Source organism: Poromitra crassiceps (assembly GCF_964638095.1).
Source record: "Poromitra crassiceps genome assembly, chromosome: 17".
Lineage (NCBI taxonomy): Eukaryota > Metazoa > Chordata > Actinopteri > Beryciformes > Melamphaidae > Poromitra > Poromitra crassiceps.
The window spans coordinates 2,260,402-2,281,569 of record NC_139635.1 but is presented as its reverse complement, the minus strand read 5'-3'; the positions used below and the strand labels follow the sequence as shown (position 1 = coordinate 2,281,569).

At 42.4% G+C, this 21,168-nt stretch overlaps 1 protein-coding gene across 1 annotated transcript in view; it reads left to right on the top strand.

The window, feature by feature from the left end:
- The window catches only part of coa1 (cytochrome C oxidase assembly factor 1), a 56,633-nt gene extending 35,676 nt beyond the window's left edge, over window positions 1-20,957 (top strand). The window contains exons 3-5 of the mRNA XM_083653526.1: window positions 606-757; window positions 1,952-2,028; window positions 20,732-20,957. Of these exons, the coding sequence (XP_083509652.1) occupies window positions 606-757; window positions 1,952-2,028; window positions 20,732-20,876 (374 nt within the window). The 3' untranslated portion in view covers window positions 20,877-20,957. The remainder of the gene's footprint in view (window positions 1-605; window positions 758-1,951; window positions 2,029-20,731) is intronic.
- The last annotated feature ends 211 nt before the right edge of the window (window positions 20,958-21,168 follow it).

The window sequence follows — 21,168 nt, the reverse complement described above, 5'->3', positions numbered from 1 at the left end:
TTGCATCTTTAAAACCAACATGGTTAAATGTTCTTTAAAATTTAGTGGAGCAGTGCATTGGTACAAGTTACCTTAAAAAAAGCACATGAAACCAGCATCTTAAAAAAAAAAGTTCAAACCTGGCTTTTGGATAACTTAAATGCGTAAGAATGGTAGCCTCCTCAGAACAATGTGTGACTCTCAGTGTTGTTGTTGCTGCTTTTCTTTTACTCTTTACTCAGCTGTAATGTTATTGAAATTTGTCAAATGTCATCTTTCATAGATATTAGTGGTCAGTTTTGTTGTTTGAGACTGCCTGGCTATTCAGACTTACAATCAGACATTACTTCAACAATGGAAATAATGAATAAGTGCACAACAATGGAAATAAGTCTGAGACTTTATTGTGCCATCCTTGTCAATTTTTAAAGCTATGATGTATTTTGTATTATTGCTTTTTCTATTGCTGAATAATATCAAATAAAATAAAATAAAAAAAGTATTGTCACCACCATTCTTAAGACCTTGGTACGCATGTTGAGGTAGGAAGTGATGTCCACGTTGGCTCTCTATTCCTTTAATCTTGTTCAAACTCCTTTGTCCTTTTCCCTCTCCTGTCCGATCAGAGAAGTTCATCACGTCAGACTACTGCCGATTGGCTCTGGAGAAGCTGGAAATGTGTCCGTCTGCCATGGAGAGTCTGGGAGCCCCGCCTTTAAAAGTCCACAACCTCCACCTGTCTGACAGAAACAACCGCATAGACCACTCCACTGCTCAGGTACATCCACCCGTCTGTCTGTCTGTCTGTCTGTCTGTCTGTCTGTCTGTCTGACAGAAATAGACACTGACTCCACTAAACAGGTACTACATCCACCTGTCTGTCTGTCTGTCTATCTGTCTGTCTGTCTGACAGAAACAAATGCATAGACCAGTACACTGCTAAGGTACTACATAGCACAGCAGACAGGGTTGCCACGGGTCTGGAAGGTGCCGCGTCTATGTGCCGACAGACCACAGTGCCGACAGTCCACAATGCCGATAGCCCACAAGCAGAACCAGCTGAGCGAGGCGGTGTGCAGCGTGTTGGGGGACCGGCTGGAGCTAACCTCTCCCAGCCCCCACGCCTAAACCTAACCTCTCCCACCCCCATGCCTAAACCTAACCTCCCGCAGACCCTAACCCTAAACCTAACCTCTCCCACCCCCCACGCCTAAACCTAACGTTGGCATTGCGGGCTGTCGGCACTGCGGGTGGTCGGCATAGCGGGTGGACGCCGTCTGGAAAGTGCTTTCTTGAATTTATAAAGAGCGCCTTAAAAGTTCTTGAATTTAGCTTACTGGAATCTCTGAGTTTGAGCCTCATCGGCCCTCGTGCGCTCCATCATCTCAAAGTTGCTAGGCCAAGCTTTATACACTTTCTTCATATCTACAGTATCAGATCTCTGCTGGTGGCCTAGTTCCCGAGAGCACTTAAGACATGCTGAGGATTTAAGACAGTTTTGAGTTTATGTGAACTGTTAATGATTAATTCAGATGTGTCAGCATGACTGGAAACACATTTGCATAGAGGACTTACAAGACTTGTATATGTGAACATCTCTGTGAATTATTGGCCTGAAAATTTTAAATAATTTGTCCTTGAAAAGTGCTTGAAATCTATCATTACAAAACAGTGGCCCCCCGAGCAGAGTATAATGATGTATTTTTTCTATTTCTATGATTCGTTTAGGATTGTTGTTTGTTTATTTATTTTAATTATTATTGATTAATAATTTTGACCTACAATTATTGATATTACTGTTGCTTTTGTCGTTACATTTTCAGAATGTGTCACATTTTCCCAGTTCCCAGTGAAAGTTATTTAGAAAAGTTTTGAAAAGGTTTTTGATGAATGTAAAAAGAGTGATTGCTGACAACCTTCCACCCCGGCACCAAAACACAGTCACATGGCATGGCTGTTTCCTGTGTTGCAGATAAAGATCCCAGTGACCGGGTCTAAAACAGGAGGTTATCTGTATACTTCTTCAGTTAGAGATCCTATTACACACAGGTCAGTACGTTAAATGTTATTCTATTCTAGATTCATACATCAATCTAAATCAATGTATCATCACACCCCTGTGCAGCTAAAAAATATATATATCATGGAAAAGTTAATTTTTTCTCTAATTTAAAAAGTGAAACTTGAATATATTTTCGATTCATTAGGGGTGTAGTGGAGAGTAAATGCAGTTTACTCACGTCTTTGAAATGAGGCAGAGAGTTTACTCACCCATTTTCAGATAAACTGTATCAATCAATGAGGGGAAACGCTACTACGTGGATAAGCTACTCAGCTTGGATAGTTTACCCACCTCTGTATTTACCACTACACCCCTGCACATGAAGTGAAATATTTCAAGCCTTTTTTCTTTTCTTTTTGATGATTACGCCTTACAGCTCATGAAAATTACATAAGACCAATCAAAAAAATTATTTATAATACAGAAATTACTAACTTCTGAAAAGTATGTTCATTTATGCACTCAAGACTTGGTCGGGGCTCCTTTTGCACGAATTACTGCAAAATAATGTTTTAGTGGTACGGAGTACTGCTCTGCATCGGTCCACTTTCACCCATGCACACACATACACTCTATGGAGGACCAGAAGAGTCGTTTGGAATGTAATGAAGTGTTTCCTTAATCATTATCTAATTGTACATTTAAAAAGAGTAATTGCAAAACGAATTCACAAAGTGTTAATCCATCAATAAATAGTTTGAAAAGGAATTTTCAAAATCACCTATTAAACAGTCAATTTAAAAATGGAATTACGAATACATCTTTTAATTGGGCATTTAAAAGGTCAATTCCTTATTATATTTGAAATCGATTTATGGAATTGCTTTTCAAATTGTGATTTCAAAAAAAAAAAAAAAAAAAAAAAAAAAATTGTGATTTCAAAATGGATTTAAAATTGCAATTTGAAAATGGATTTGAAAATGCAATTTCAAATTGCGATTTGAGTGATGCATCGATTCAAGATGCATCGATAATCGTTTTATAATAGAATTGTAGCCCTCTGAATCGTAATTGAATCGAATCGTGAGGCTAGTGAAGATTCACAGCCCTAATCTGAAGGCAGGCTCTGAGTGAATTAGTTTAGTACAGAGGAGTTTACGTTTTTATTTTGAAGTCGGAAAGGGGAAATGCTACGTGTGAACTGACGCTGGTCTGTCGTGAATGAATCAACCGGAATGGATGGTGTCTCGTTTCAAGTTGAAGAAGCCGTTTGAAGCAGTGTTGCCAGCTTTTCCAGGCTCAGAAAGTTTCTAGAAGTCACCAGCTGACATCACATGATAAGATACACATCAATATGCATGCTGTGGCATAGCCCGTTTTAATATTAAGTGTTGACTCCACCCCACCGGGCAAACGTGCTAGCAGACAAGCGCTACAGTCAGTCCTTGCTCATCTCTGCAGCCCCTAGCTGCCCCAGTGCTGCTGTGTGAAGCGGTCAGACCTCCGACTCCAAAAGCATCTTAACTCATTCAGGGCCAAAGACGTCTTTAACGTGTTTTCAGGAATAGCCCAGAGGGCCAATGACGTGTTTGACGTGTTTTTGTTTTTATTAGTACAGCGCGTAGTTCAAACACTTCCCCAGCCTGTGACATGGTATCAGGTCCCTGGCATCTAAGGCAAGCCGACAACACGTGAACAAACACATACCGCAGCTGTTGTTTTGAAATTGAGCAGGAGGAAAAACAGAAAACGGATAAACGCTTCCTTGTGCAGACAGGAGAAACGTCATTGAAACGCCATTGAAACGCCCCTCGGCGCGCTGCACGAGCTGGTCGCCTTCCTGTGTGCCAGCCGGGAGAAAACGGGAGAAAGTAATCCAGAGATGTGTTTGATCATCGGAGGAATGAGGAAATGATCGATCAGTTTGACGGGTAATCCAGAGGGCGGTGAGGACGTGTTGAATAGCCGAGGGGAAAACGGAAACGATCAAATAGCAGGGAGGATAGGACAGGGAGACATGGACGAGGACGGGTGGACCAGAACAAAACAAAATAAACACACGAACAGCTAACAAGGCAGAAGCGGCAGTCACAGCAGCAGACGCCAGCAGTACTCAGACCCGGAAACAACGTAACGAAGATAAAAGGGGGATTGTGTGTGTGTGTGTGTGTGTGTGTTTGTCTGTCTGTCTGTCTGTCTGTGTTTCTGTCGGTGTGTCTGTCTGTCTGTGTGTCTGTCTGTCTGTCTGTCTGTCTGTCTGTCTGCACACTCACTCACACTGAGTAAACTGTATTGTTGAATGTAAAAAATAGCACTTCATGTGTATATATATATATATATATATATATATTTTTGTCATTTGTGTCATAACGAATAATATTTACATGTCTGATGTCAATACAGTTCAAAATAAAAGAATTGAGAGCGAGTTCTGCCTGAGATTGTGCCCTTTACAAAAATTGCCTTTTCTCCTGTTTATCTTCTCAGGGAGACCTTTTGGGTGAAAACAGGGTGTATATAAATGGCTATAAGTAGAGTACAGAACATGCTAAAAGCTCACTTTTTTTTTCCTGGTGAACCCAGAGACGTACATCTTCATTTTGAGGTATTGCAAATCACTTTTTTTTTCTTTTTTCTTGCAAATCACTTTGGTGCTAATAGATAATTTACTGTGGGTCTTGAAAGATGACCAACAATTATGAAAATCTTTGGCCTGTGCTAAATATTGGCAGTCCTAAACTGGCCATGAATGAGTTAAGCAGCCAAGGGAGCGGACCATTTTCAATAGTGGCGGGGCTTCCGGTTTGGTGGATGGCTGCGTAGGCTGAGAACTCCTGGCATCACCATGTAATTTACCTGCTTTAAAACCATTAAACCTGCGGGTTAACTGACGGCAATTAGCGCTATATTATTATTAACGATAAATATTGACGCCACTTATTGATATATATGGCGCGACGTAAAGATAAACTGCCGAAAAATGATCTGTGCAGCGGAAAAGACAATGGCGAAGATGGCGTCGCTGCTCCTGAAGACAGCCTCGCCACTGAAATGGCAAGCATGCACCAACTACTGAAGCAGATGGATGTTAACCAAAAAGCAGCCCTGGTGGACATTAAAAAGTCAACTTCTGCGATCGAGGAGAAACTCTCAGTCATGTCGGAGCGCTTGGATAATGCCGAGTCCCGGCTTTCCATGCTGGAGGACGCCGCTGAAGCTGCCAAGGCCGACCCTCTGGTTCCTACTTCTCAGATGGAGCAAATGCGAAAATGGGTTGATGACCTAGAGGCCAGAGGGAGAAGAAACAACCTACGATTCCGAGGGTTTCCCGAGGGCTGCGAGGAAGGAATGTTGCTGATTTCCTGGAGAAAGTGTTGCCGGAGCTTTTGGGAACTGAGTTTCAGAAAGGGCTTGTCATTGAGCGTGCACACCGCACGCCGGGCCCGCATCAGGATGGCCGACCAGCGAGGGCTATAATTGCCAGATTCCTGTGTTTCCGAGACGTGTCTCAGATTCAACGCTTAGCAAGAGAGAAACGTGATATCAGCTGGATGGGCCACAAGATCGGGATTTTCCCTGACTACACGAGAGCTGTCGAGACACAGCGCCAAATGTTTAGGGAATGTAAGAAGAAGCTACATGAGCGAGGCGTTAAATTTGCTCTTATGTACCCGGCCACTCTCAAGATTTTCCTAGCCAGTGGAGCGGAACGGCGTTTTGACGACTCGAAAAAGGCCCTGGACTTTATTAACAAGATGTGACTGCCGCGACCACAGCTCCCTGAGGGACGAGATGGCTATAGACAATTGACTGGACAAGAGGAGGCTGTCTATTTGGAACAGAGGTTATTGCTCAGGTGAAATATTTTTGGTGGGCTCCGCCTCCGACAGTGATTATATAATTAGGGCTATATGATTAAACGTAATTTGCGATGATGATTATTACAATAAGTCACGCCTGACTTTATTTTTTATTTTTTACTTTTTCCATATCTACAGTAACATCACCGAACTGAAATGTAGAAGGCGTGGCTTTCTTTATGCCTTTGACTTATATAGGCCACTGATTTTGTTTCATTTTCTTTTTTTCTCTCTTCTTTCTTCATCATGCTGATATGTTCACTCAATTGGCTAGTGGATTTAGATAGGTTAATCTTGTTATATTGCAAAAAATAGGTAGGGACACGCACATCCAAAAATAGGCCACACTGGGCCTGGGTGCTGGATCAATAGAGTACTTACAGTGAAAAAAGAAACAATCCGCACACCGAGGAGCTCCCGTTTAGGTTATTTTTATTTTTTGCAACACAACGTGACGTTTCGGGCACACACGTAAGCGTCTGAGGAAGGGCCGTGTGTGCCCGAAACGTCACGCTGTGTTGCAAAAAATAACCTAAACGGGAGCTCCTCGGTGTGCGGATTGTTTCTTTTTTCACTGTAAGTAATCTTGTTATATTGCCTTATGGCTAGAATATTACCATAACTACAGTGGCTAATTGTTTTATTTGGACATTAAAAAATATATATTTATATAAAAAAAAAAAAAAAAAGTAGCAGTGATCTATGGCGGAGTCTATCTTGGCTGCTATACTGTGATCCACAGGTACTTTCTAGGTGATGCCGCTGCAGCCAAGCGGCCTTGAAAGTGAGTGTTTTGTGTGTTTAATTTGATTTTGTTTTGCTGTATGTGCGTGCGTGTGCGCGCTTGTGTGTGTGTGTGCGTGTGTGGTCTTGGGAGACGTGTGTGATCTGTGTGGGTGTGTGAGTGTGCAGGTGAGGGGTCTAATAGTCAGGTGTTAGGTGCCATGCTATACGCCCGGCGGTCCTCGATAAGTCAGATGGGGAAAATGATTCTTCATTTGGGGAAGTTTCAGTGGGGGAGGGGTTGGGAGGTGTTTATGTTTAATGTTATGTGTTGCCAGACTTATTGTTTATTTTTATTTTTATCTTTTTTTTCATGGCGGTATGCTCTTACAAACTGCCTTTATTATCAGGTATACATGTCAGGATATAATGGTATAAAACAGGTGGATGAGTAACATAACACTGGTTTCATGGAATGTTCGTGGGCTTAACAGTGCGATCAAACGAGGCAAAGTGTTTGCTCATTTAAAGTCTCTCAAAGCTGACATCATCCTTTTACAGGAGACGCATATTAAAGTAACAGAGCAGAGACGACTGAGAGCTAACTGGATTTCCCAGGTGTACCAGTCTCCTTTTACATCTAAAGCCCGTGGGGTCGCTATTCTTTTTCGCAAGAACATTCCATTCCAACTTGTTTCTGTTATCACAGACCCAAATGGTAGATATATTATGATTACTGGAAGTATACATTAATTACCTGTTACAATACTTATGGTTTGTACTTACGTATATGCAGAGTTCGAGTTATCCCTTGAGAGCTATGGGGTCCCCCAAATTCCAAAAAAAATTGGCGTGTTTCCTGTTTTCGGCGGCGCCCGGAGGGAGTCGGAGAATTTCTTTTTGCCCCAAATTGTGGCCGTTTGAAGCCAGATTTAGAGGAATATCTCAATTTTATATTAACATTAGGATTAGACTGTTGTGTGATGTCATTATTCAGTCTTACTCATCAATATTTGTTCCTTTTCTCACTCACCTCCGATATATGCCATTGTATTTTACATCTGATAAAATACAACAATTTAATTTGACAAATGAGAAATTGCTGAACTTAAATAAACATTTATTTAACTCTGCACATCAAAAACTAACAAAAAATGAATGAAAAATAAATAGTTGTATGGCTCTTAACAGCAGCATTTATACTGTATTTATCTCCTGGTTTCTGAGAGAAAACATAAAATCATGAATATTTGTATAAATAAAAATAAATAAATAATGTTAGGCTATATTGTATAAACAAATGTGCACAGGAAATCAAGAACATGAACGAAAAACAAATTGCACTTAACAGCAGCATTATTCAGTAGCATCTTTTTAGAACAAAAAACTAAATACTTGCAAAAATAAGTCTCAGTCTCCTCTCCTCTCCAGGTCTCGTGTCTCTCTTCTGCTCTCCAGTCATCTCTCCTCTCTTCTGCTCTCTCGTCATTACCTCTCCTCTCCAGGTCTCCTCTCTCTCCTGCTCTCTAGTCATTACCTCTCCTCTCCAGGTCTCTTCTCTCTCCTGCTCTCTAGTCATTACCTCTCCTCTCCAGGTCTCTTCTCTCTCCTGCTCCTGCTTGATTCCTTCACCACCTCACGTTCTCCAAACAGAACAAGTTCTGCCCTCTCTTCCGGCCAGAAGTGCTGATCCATAGGCTTCAACATTGTTACCAGGTCACTGTCAGGGAGACGCTGTAGCTTCAGGGAGAGACTTTGTAGTTCACGTAACACGTCTTTCATTGTGGCTAAATCAGCAAGGAATCCAGTGGATGTCAGATGCTTATTTAAACCAGTGTACTTGGCCTTCTCTACACCAGAACGTGAGTCATCTTCACTAGCAGTTTTGAAGTGATGTGATAACACTGGAAAATCCTTCAGCACAGCTTTGACAGTGTTGAAACGGCTTGACACCCATCTTATTGTAAACACTTGTCCGATTTTCAGAATCTGCATGTTCAGTTCAGCAGCCGCTTCCTCCAACTCCCTTGCATTTTTCGTGGACTGGTGGTAAAGAGAATAGAGTTTTGCAAGGAAAAACTAGCTATGAGTCCAGTCTGTCTCCCAGTTAGAACAGCAGCCCCGTCTGTGGCTATGCTGATTAGATTTTTCAGAAGAAAATCTTCAGTCATCCCCGCTGCCTGAAGGCTGGTTTTCAGGGCATTACACAGTGACTCTGCATCTGTGCCCTCATCCAGTTCAACAATGTCCAAAAAAACATTGTCCACATCTCCATCCCCAGTGACATCACACCTGACATAAATGATCATGTATGCACGTCCATGAATTGTGCTTTCATCCAGTGTTATGCTAATAAGGGAATCTTGTGATTTGACATGAGAAACAAATTTTGTTTTCATCTCTGCTGCAATGTGATTTACGATCTGGGCACAAGAATAATCGGATCGGTGAGCTGGCCTGACTTTGGCACCATTAATTTCATTAAGTTTCATAAGGGGGTTCAATTGGGCTGGGTAGACCACGGCTGCTGTTGAGAAGCGATGCTGGTGGTGTAGCACTCAAGCCCGGCTGAAGCCTGGGGGCTGCTGGGCTGTAGCTTACTGGTAGTTGGGCTGTGGCCTGAGGTACGTCGCTAGCTTTAGCCTCTTACCAGGGATGTACCAAAGATACGAGGCTGGCTTTAGCCTCCGGAGCAGGCCGCTGGAGCAGGTACGGGGAGGGGGACGATGAAATGGGGAGCCGATGTGAAAGCCCGTGATCTGCGGTGGGTAGGATGGCTGTCGGACCTAGGTTGAAAGCGAACCCCGCCGATGCAGGAGCCAGAGACTTCCCGCTGCTGGTTGAAGCTAGCTGCTCCGGGGAGGGAAGCCGCCTTGAGCTAGCTCCACTTAGCTTCAACAACAGGCCCCGCTTGATGTTGTCGGAGAGGAGCGGCACGTCCACCACGGATCCTGGGTTAAAGGCGAACCCCACTGTTGTGGACACCGCAAACCCCCGGTCGTAGCAGGGCAGACAGGCAGGCCAGCAAGGGAAGGAAACGTCGGTGAAAAATAGAGAGTTCCGCTCTATAACAAAGAGATTTCGGCTCTAGATCCAACACGTTAGCAGTTAGCCTAGCCGGCTACACGCTAGCAGATTGCCTAGTCAGGGCTGGTACTAGGTGAAGTAGGATTAAAACACTATAAAATGAAAATAAAAATAGAGATTTCCGCTCTATATCAAGAGATTTCGGCTCTAAACTTGAACGTTTTTACTTTACAAACAAAAAACAACTACGGGTCTCACAGACGGAGCGATGTGCGTGCGAGCGTCTTGAGCACAACGACGCTCAATGGGACATGCACACACCTTGGCTTCTTCTCCACCAGCTGGGTTGTAGTAGTAGAACACGCGCTCATGGGCGACGCATGGTGGCTTGGAGGTGAAATGCAGCCTATTTCACACAAACAACAATTCACACGGTAGTTTTGGAAAACTGAAAACATGTTTCTTAGTTAGCCTATTTATCTAGTTAACATAAATAATTTAATTCTTACATTGAAAAATAAATTATTTGAGAGAGAAAAAAAAAAAAAAAAAAAAAGCTATATTGTGGGGGTCCCACAGGTGTTATTGACTATGGGGTCCCTGACTCTAGCTATGGGGTCCAAGACCCCATAGGTCCCCCCATAACTCGAACCCTGCGTATATGGTCCAAACATTGATGACCCAAGCTATTTCCGTAAAGTGTTTGACTTAATACCAGACCTCAGCACCACAAATTTGCTAATGGGAGGTGATTTTAATTGTTATCTCGACTCATACCTTGATAGGCTTTCTTCTCGTACTCCGCCCAATATTAAATCTGTCCAAACGTTAAACAACCGGATTAAATCAAGAAATATGGTAGACATTTGGAGATTACAACATCCAGTAGATAAAGACTATTCATTTTTTTCCCACGTCCATAAGTCGTATACAAGAATTGATTATTTTTTAGTTGACGCCAAATTGATATCTAACATTGAGCATACTAAATATCATAATATATTAATATCAGACCACAGTCCTGTATCACTGGAATTGAAGCTTGATCTGCCCAAACAAGCCTATTGTTGGCGATTTAACCCCTGGTTGCTCACAGACCAGGTGTTTATTGAATATACATCAACACGAATTCTGGAGTTCCTTGAGACTAATGATACAGGAGAGGTGTCTGATTCGATACTTTGGGAGGCCCTTAAGGTAGTTATGAGGGGTCACATAATTTCGTTTGAAGCCTCAAAAAAAAGAGAACAGCGCCGCAGACTGGTGGAGATTGAAAACACACTCCCAATCATCGAACAGTCCTATAGGAACTCCCTTCTACAAGAGGACTATAATAAGATTTTGAATTTAAAATACGAATATAACCGCATTCTCAGTGGAAACATGTAACAGGTAAACTTTTACTCAAGCTCAAACAGAGACATTTTGAGTTGGGCGATAAACCGGAGAGGCTCTTAGCCAGACAGTTGAAGGGAGCCCAGGCGAGTCGTGCAATTCATAATATTAAATCTAAATCAGGTGACCTGCTAATTAACCATAAAGAAATAAACAATCGCTTTAAAGAATTCTACTCTGAATTATACACTGCTAAATCTCAGGCCACTGATGCAGACTTTGCCGACTTTTTTGACTCCCTTAACCTGCCAAAGTTGGACGAGTCAGCCAGATTAGAACTGGACTCAGATATAACGGAGGGTGAACTAGTCGAGGCAATTCAGTCATTTCCCTCAGGTAAAGCAGCGGGCCCAGATGGGTATGGCTGTGAATTCTACAAGGCATTTCATAAGACCCTTGCACCAGTTTTGCTTAGGATGATTAAAGATTCCATTAAAAATGATGGATTTCCAAAATCATTATATGAGGCGAACATATGTATCCTGTTAAAAAAAGGCAAAGATGAGACAGAACCTGGCAGTTACAGACCCATTGCTCTCCTCAACTTCGAGAATCTGTCACAAAAATACTAGCTAATAGACTGGGAAGGCATATTGCATCAATCATACATCCCGATCAAACTGGGTTTATTCCAGGTAGATTTTCGTTTAATAATGTGCGTCAGCTCCTTAACAATCTATACAGTGACCAGGCAGGGGACTCCAAAGCGGCCATTTTGTCTCTAGATGCCGAAAAGGCGTTTGATCAGATAGAGTGGCCATACATGTTTGAGGCGCTCCAGAGATTTGGGTTTGGGGATTCCTTTATTGCATGGGTAAAAATGTTACATCTTTGTCCATCATCCTGTATTCTTACCAACAGTGACAAATCTGGGCCTTTCGCTTTACAGAGGGGGGTGAGACAGGGGGATCCGCTCTCTCCTTTACTCTTCGATCTAGCCCTAGAACCCCTTGCAATAGGTATTAGGAGCCACCCCGATATTGGAGGTATCAAGATAGGAAACCTGGAAAGCCGTGTTAGCCTTTACGCAGATGACACATTATTATACCTCATGAATCCAGAAATTTCTGTTCCTCCTTTGTTAGATTTTATTGAAGCATTTGGCAAACTCTCTGGGTACACTATCAATTGGGGTAAAAGTGAATTCATGCCTTTAACAGACAGTTTAGATTCTGATTTCCTCCTTGCTCTACCATTCAAAATTGTATATGACCACTTTACATATTTAGGACTTAGAATAGCCCGAAATCCAAAACTTTTATATAAACTCAACTATGTCGATTTGGTAACGAAGCTCAAATTGGATATAGAGAAGTGGCGGATCCTGCCCTTGTCTATGGTGGGGCGTATCAATGCAATTAAGATGGTGTCTCTTCCTAGATTTCTGTATTTGTTTCAGAATTTGCCAATTTTTCTGTGTTCATCTTTTTTTAAGAAGTTGGATTCCATTGTCCTTCCATTTATCTGGGGATATAAAGCTCATCGCATAGCAAAAGTACATCTGCAAAAGTCAAGAGACGAGGGTGGATTAGGCCTTCCGGTATTTAGACACTATTACTGGGCAGCAAATGCCAGAGCATTGATGTATTGGAAATTGGGATTTCCAGTTGACACACTGGCTAGTAATGCCCCCTTGTGGCTGAACATTGAAGCTACATTGGTGAAAAGTTCCTCCCTTTCTACTTTGCTTTTTTCCATGACTGAATCCCCAGGTAAATTGATTGGCAATAATTTTATTTTAAGAAATTCTCTCAAGATTTTGAACCAGATTAGAAGTGTCAACAAATTGCCAAACGTTTCTGTACACACTCCCATATGCCACAATCACATGTTTTTGTCATCTCAGACAGATGGGGCGTTTGCTGTCTGGAGGGACAGGGGACTCGCGACTCTTGGTGACTTATACTGTATATAGATGGTCAGTTTGCCTCTTTTGATCAGTTGAAAACAAAATTTAATATTCCAAATTCCCACCTTTTTCGTTACTTCCAAATTCGACATTATATTAAAGAAATAATCCCTAATTTTGAAACCTTGCCAGGGAGTTGCCCATTCTATGAGCTCCTACAGCTTCCTCCAGACTCCAAACATCTGATATCACGCTTTGTATATCTATTTACTACTCCTGTGCCCTCCAACCATTTGAAAGAAGCTTGGTCCGCTGAACTGGGGCTTGAAGTGTCTGGTAACATTTGGGCAGAGGCTTTGTCTAGAATTCAAACTTGCTCGATTAATGTCAGGTACAAACTTATTCAATTCAAGGTCATCCATAGACTTCATTATTCAAAGACTAAATTACACAGAATTTATCCATCAGTGTCTCCAGTATGTGACAGATGCAATGGTGCAGAGGGCTCCTTATCACATCTTTTTTGGTTTTGCCCGCATTTAAATGAGTTCTGGCACAAAATATTTCAGTGGTTTTCCTGGGTTTATGAAAAAGACATTCTTCCTGATCCAGAGCTAGCACTTTTTGGTTGTTCAGAAGCTGTTTTAAGCTACCCAGTAGAAGAACAAGCAGCACTGATGCTGGGCATGGTGGCTGCCAAAAAAATTATTTTAACAAACTGGAAGTCGCCTGCACCCCCCTGTTTTCAGAAATGGCTTAACGAAATGATCATAATTATACAGATGGAGAGAATACGTTATTATAAATCCAAAGGGCCAAATAATTTCTTGAAAATATGGGGTCCATTTGTTGATTATCTGAAAAGATAAATAACCACCTTGTAATGTCACAACTCATGTAACCACCTCCGTTCTGTATGCCTGAGATTGTAACATTTTGAAACATGCCGCAAGTTCAATTAGTAATATGTCTGGTAACTTTTTATTTTATTTTTAGGGGTTCAAGCCCTGAAGGGGCTGAAACCCTATTGTTTTTGTGCCGGTTTATTATTATTCTTGTTGTTTTTCATCTGCCCCGACGCAAATTCCCGTGAGTTGGTAAATGGTAGAGACCTGACATTTGGCCCAATGACAGATATTGTTGGCTGGTAGGTGCTCAAAAAAGATTTTTCGAATCGGCCTGAAGGTGGCGCTATAATCGACAGTTTTACGTTAAAGGCCATAACTTCCACGCCGTTGGTCCGATTTTCAAACTTTTTTTTTCCAGATGTTCAGGTGGACCTGCTCTACAAATTTGCCATAAGGACCCTCAATGTCCGCCTGGAAAGTTTTTGAGATATTTGGAAAAGTTTGGAAAACACATTTTTTGCATCTCCTCCTAGACCGTTGGACCGATTTCCACTAGACTCGCCAGGAAGCATCTATGGAGCAAGCTCTACAATCGTGATTGGTGGATTTTTGAAAGCTACTTTAGTTTCGGAGATATTGATCGTTAAAGTTGAGAGGGGCGTGGCCTCACAGCTAAATTGTCATAACTTCATGACCGATTAAGGAATCTTCACGAAACTTGCAGGAGGTCTTCGGAGACCATCCCAGACCATGCGTGTCAAATTTTGTGCAATTCGACCAAAAGGGGGCGCCATAAACGCCAGAAATGGGCGTGGCTTAACATAAAAAAGGCTGTAACTCCACACCTGTTTGTCCAATGATGGCGAAACTTGTCAGATATATCAAGGAGGATGTCCTAGTCAGAATCAGAAGCGTTGTCATCTGCGCAAGGCTTGAACCCCGCCCATCGCCGCTTGCGGCTATATTTTGTCTTGTTTTTTGTTTGTTTTTCTTGTCCTTGTTATTGCTGTCGTGGCTGTTGTTTAAATTTTATGGTTGTTTGTCTGTAAGTATTAATATAAAACTGAAAATAAAATATATAAAAAAAAAAGCAGCCAAGGGAGCTGGAGGTGGGTGCTGAGGGTGCTGCAGCACCCCCTGGTGGCAAGAAATGGGATTTTCGAAATTGTTGGATTTGGCTGTCTTGTGTTTATACCACCAACAAAATGCATTAAAAAACAGTTTGTGCTTCCCAGCTCTAATCTTATTTTATACGCTCTCTCTTCAAAAATGTTTGATTTTCATCATAATCTGGTTTTCCATAATAATAATAATAAGTTCAGTGTTTATGCCTGTGTTGCTGTCGTGTTGTAGTGTAAAACGACTAAAGGGAAAGCAGGTGCTTACATGAAAGTGAGTGAGAAAAGGAGAAGATACTGAATAATGACATCACAACAGTATAATCCTAATGTTAATTTAAAATTAAATGTTCTTCTAAATATGGATGAAAGTCCAAAAAACGTCAACCTTTCTTCGGCGTACTTCCAGCGCCACTGTAAGCAGCGCTTCACGGAAGCGTTGAGCGGGTGTGATCAGTCTCCCAAGGACGCCCCCGCGAGGCCTTGCTTGAGCGTTGCTTTGTTGTAGGGATGTCGACGGTTAACCGTTAACCGGTTAACCGCCGACAACGTCATTGGTCGGTTAAGCATGTCGGTCAAACGGTTAATTTGCATATTAAATTGGCATACAACGTGTTGCCAATATAGTGTTTTTTTTCCCTCCTTCGCGGTAAGCAACAATGTTAACGTAGCCTAAGTAGTTACTGTAGCCGCATTATATAGGAATTAAAAGCTCCTGCCACTGCCAAAACAACATTCATTTAGAGAAAGGCTTTTCCAAATGGAAAAGCAGTGTGCATTGTCAGCCCTGGCTGTCTCTCTCACTGTCCGCCTTTCCCCCCGCGTGCGAGATGTACTGATGTGCTCTGTGATAAACTCAGCTCCACACATGCGCCACACCCCCGCCTCCCCTCTGCTTTGACCAGACGGGAAAAGACGCCCTGCCCTGTGCAGACTACAGCGAGCCAGTCAGTCATGCTCCTTCTGTGTTCCAGCCGCTGTCATGAAACCATGAGGTTACTTTCAATGACGCGTTTCAAAACAAGCTGCGTCTTCCACATCGATTCACTGAGGAATCCACACTTTTACCGTAAATTGAGTTCTCTCCGGGTCTGTCTGTCTCTCAGGTGTAATAATCCCACAACGATTACAGCAAGAGTGAGAATGCTCTTCTAAACACATCGGCTATTAATATATAATTATTTCTCTGCATCTCATATTAGATCGGTAAAAAGTTTGAACAGACTGCTTCATTTGTTCATCCTCCCGAGTGCCGCAATGCTGACAGCTGTCAGCGTGCGGACTTGCTGCACTCGTCATGTCGTGCAGCCGGACACACAGAGAGCATAATAGCCACCTACAGCCCTCGTCGCAGATAAAGAGAGAGAGGGAGAAGCGTGGAGAGAGAAGCAAACTATTTTTTGCAGATCTCAAAAGCAGGTAAACCACTGTTGAATTAGTGAGAATGTCAGAAGGAGGAGAGAGCAATAAGCGCTTCGTCAGTGCGCCCTGCAGCGTGAAGGCTTGGGGCGGTGTCGTGATGTGCTATTCAAAGTGGAAATTCGTTCAATTAGCGACACGTTTCGTTCTGAGCTTTTAAAATTAGTTTCTGCTGGTTTTATTAGACTATTTACGACACATGCAGTAAGATAATTCATTTAAGAATTGTGAGCGTGACGTGAGTATGGGTTTTTTCCTTCCGTATTTCCCCCTTCTGCAATGCCTGCAGCTCCTATCATAGCCTATCTGAGGAATGTTTTTGTTTAGATGGCTGGAGGATTCAACTTGTCTTCTCATTTTGTTAATGTGTTTTTTTTCTGCTTGTAGATGTAAAAATAAACGCTTTATAATGAAAAAAAATCAAGCATTTGTTGTGGTAATGGTTTAATGTGGCACAGACAGTCAAATTGCGCATTTTAATCTTCTCGGTTAACCGACAATTGTCGGCTAATGAGGGTCGGTTGTCGGTCAAGAAAAATTATGATTTTCGACATCCCTACTTTGTTGTTTGCAGTGTTGTCAGATATGATGAGTTATATCGGCTGCAAGCCGCAATTAAAGCTTCTAGAGCCACCAAATTATCACGAGCCGGGCAATGAGTAAGTAGGGATTACAGTAACATGTTACTTTTGAACAGGTTACCCCCAACACTGGTTATAAACTTGCCACAATTTCATCTCCAGTCTTGTCGCCAAAGTGCATTTTCTTGTCAAAATAAAAGCCCCACCAGGCTGGGAAAGGGGGGGGGGGGGGTAAAAAAAAATGCTAGCAAAATATTTAAGGAGACAACGTCATCTAATAAAATGTTTTATTAAATTCAAGTACTTGGTAAATATTTTCTCTGGCTTAAAATCCATACCGTTTATCCATTACAGTATATCCTTTATATTTTGGCAGTATGGCATTGAAGTTGGCATTAAAATGCATTTTCTGCTGTATTAAAAGGGTCTTAAAAAGTCTTAAATTTAAACTTGGAGAACCCTGGATCCCCCGAACCTCGGGGAGCTTCCTTCATGTTCATCAGCAGAGGACCTATGGTCGTTGGCTAAATTGCTTGACTCGTAGATGTTGACATGCGTTAGCCCAGGGCTGCCGGTCAAGGCAGAGAATGTTGAGGCCCCGCCAGACCCATAGAACCCCTTTCCAGCTTGGGAAGTGCCTCGTGATCCTTTATCCTGGTACCCTAGGAAGATACGTGCTGGAAACATGACTAGGCACAGAATAGAACAGAACCTGAACCTGACAATCATTCTTCTTCTCCTAATGGCTTTCTGGCAGACTGGATGCCTTGCGGCACATTGCTACCTCTCACAGAATATTACACAAATTCCAGACTCGGGGGGTCCGCCCGCTCCTCATTGTTCCTCCCTCCTAACCCTGCCTCGCTCTCCTCTTTGACCATCGTGTTCCCGGACCTCTCGGCCCTCATGCCAGCTTGCCGACCTCCCTCGCTGCTCGACCGCTCCCGCTTCCAATCCTGCTTGACGGCCTCGGAGAACACCTGACAATCATGGTGGTGGTGTTTTATGGTGCCTTGCATCTCTACTTATGGATTAGTAGCTAGTAGCATCTATGACATCACCGATGATGTCATCAGCGATTATGACATCACTTGGTGTCGTGAGGTTTTCGTGGCTCTGATGAGGTAATCGTATCTGATGATGTCACTTTGTGCCACTGCTGATGATATCATCGCTGTGTGACATCGTCATCATCACTCACTATTCGCGGTAGCTCCAGGGAATCGGCCGGCCTGATTGGCCTGGCGGCCGTCACGCCACAAACAAGCACCTTCTAGCAGTTACGGAGGCCACCAATGGCAGAGCTTATATCGCGTTCAAGTAAACGGTTGTCAAGGTCGGAATTAGAGGTTGGAAACCCGGGTATTATTTCAGATGTCCGGTTTGTCCAAGTTGACGTCATCAAAGTGCTTGTTGCACCTAATTTGAGGTTTTTGCAAGGGAGCCGATACAAGGTTTTTACCGGGAGCCGATACCCGCAGACGTCTCCTCTCCGAAAACAGACTCTAATTACAACAGGTCAAAATGCTGAATAAAGCAACTTCACGTTAAAATCACTGTTTCCCCAAACGGAATTTGCTCGACGGCTGCAAGCCGCGCTGGTTGCTAATGTTAGCTCAGCTTGTTTCTATGTGCTTAGCTCAAAGCTTTGGATTCATCCGTTCATCCAATTCATCCAACATGCAAACTCCACACAGAGAGAAAGGCCCTTACGACGAGATACCCCACCTGGGCAGTAGGCACTGAAAATATTGGGGGGAACACAACCACAGCGCCCACAGTTTCCCAGGCGAGAATCGAACTCAGGACCTTCTGACTGTGAGGCGACAGCTCTACCACTGAGCCACTACATCAGAAAATATTAGCTTCAGAGTCAGTGATGTGCTTGAAATGCTTAATTTCACAAAAGGCTCATTATCTCAGCTTCTAGTTTGAAACGTCTGTTTTTGGTGAAACCAACCTATCTTCTACTGCTCATAACTAAAGAACGGAAAATGATATCAATAAACTTTTTTTTGCTGATGATAGAAGAGAAGAGAGAGTCTCATCGTTCTTTGGGCGTGTTCGGTGTTTACATAGTAATATCACACAATATTCTGTGGGTCTTGAGAAATCACTGAAAATGCTCTGAAAGGGCTGGCACTGGGAGCATCCGTTTTCCAGAAGTGGCTGGCAGCCAATGAGTTAAATAAATGCACGATGTTGCCAAAGTCAAATAGGCTATCTGTTGCCATCTTAAAGTTGCATTCAGTGATGTTTTTGTGTTCAAATAAGTGTTAAATGGCTCTATATTCTGACAGTAATCACTGAAATAGAGTGTTTGGTCAGTAACTTGGAACTCCCATGAAGGTGATGTGACTTTCAAAAAGTAAGAAAATAGTCCAGAATTCACCGGAGTAGGGATGCATCGATTATTTTTTTTGATGTACGATTATAGTCTGAGAAAAAACCACGATTATCACGGTTTCACGATTATTTATGGACGTATAAAAATCACATGAGCATTCTTTGAACAGAGGTTTTATTGTATTGTCCATGCATTGTTTAAAGGTTGCTGTCTTTTGAAAGGTAAATAAAGGCAAATATTTGTCCAAAATGATAAATAAAATAAACAAAGTCTGACTGTAATATTTATGACAGTAGATCTCTTTGGAACAAAACATAGTCAGGCAGGTGTATTATTTTTCTACATTTCTTTTGGATCACCTGAGTAGAGAACTTGTAAAACCTGGTGGAAAAACAGATCTAACTTATCTTTTAGTGTAAATGTTGATTAACTTTTAGTGACCTCCTATGAGAAATATAACGAATGTGGATACACTTGAGTGTTATCATCAACTGTGTCATCCTCATCCATGCCTATTAGTTTGATTATTATTCATTTTTAATCATCTAACGTTATGCAGGTGTTGTAGAAGGTTGGAGGTGTTGGAGCCCTTAGCTGCGACTGCGACTTCGGCAGGTTTTGCAGATTGGGGAGCCGTCATCTTTAACAACACCCTGGGTGTCCTTTTTGTAACCGAAATGCTGCCATACCGATTACTTTAGACATGTTTTGGGGGGGAAGAGATCATCTGTTTGAGTTGCTTGTGGTCTCTCAGGCTCTGTCAGTACGTTAGCTGTAATGCTAGCGTAGGCAAGGGAGGCAAGGGAGTTATCTAACGCTAGTTAGATAACTACCGGTAACTAGCGTTACGTCGTTACATCGATGGCCGTTCAGTAAACAAATTAAGAGGCCACGGAGACCACAGTTCGTGTCAGGCGACTGTCGCATCGCGCACGTCTCTGAAAAGTTTATGTTTGGCTGACGTCCATGGCTATGCTATTGGGAGCATAGCAGACTGGTGGGAGAGCTGTGTTTTGTGCACCCGCTAAAATAGTCCGTGCGGAAACGAAGCGAGAGGCCGGTTCCTCTCGTTCCAGCGCTGTCTGCGCCGCATGGGAGTTTAAACTGACGGACTTATTTTGACAACAAAACACCCGGTGTTACGGAGCCTCTGCGGTTATATAACCGTGACGTTTGAAAACGCGGTTAATAGTCAAACCGGTTAACCCCTGCATCCCTACACCGGAGATCCCAAGTAACAGCTGGCGCTCTGTGATGACATCATCGACAAAATGTGTCATTGATATAATATAATAAAGTTATGGATTTTGAGGACTTTTGAAAACATTTGGGATAATGTAAGTGCATAAATAAAGACTATATATAACATAGGTCTACTCGCTTTTAGACATTTTAATGCTATAATAATATAATGATAATGCTAAAGGTTACATATTGCAGATGGAGAGCAGAGTCCACACTGAGACGTCTTAAAATGAGAGCCATAGATCATTATGGAACAGAGTCGATAATGATCAATAACCAAATAATAAGCAATGAATCAATCATTTTGCCCTCACACCTGTCTTTCTCTCTCCCTACAGATGGAGTATGAGACAGGCAGTGCTGCAGCTGAGGGAAGGACAAACCATCGACCTACTGAGTCCTCCAACACCTTCATCACCATCTTCATCATCATGGTCGTCAGCAGAGCACGGAGGAGGGCTGGAGACAGGCTGCTGCCACTGACAGCTCACAATGCACTTCAAAAGCACTTTGAACTACAACCCATTACAATATATGAAAAAAACAAAGTATCCATAAAAACAATTCAACTAGCTACTTATTCTTTCTCAAAGTACTTTATACGAATGCTACTCTATACCTTTAAAAAGTCTTAGCTGACATAGACATTCACTACTGTTGACAAAATGTGATATTGTAAGTCGCTTTGAATTTTTATTGACACGTTGGGAACTGGTGGGAATAGCGTGATCCTCCCACGTGCTATGTCCTGCCGGCGAAGCTCCCCATATCAGTT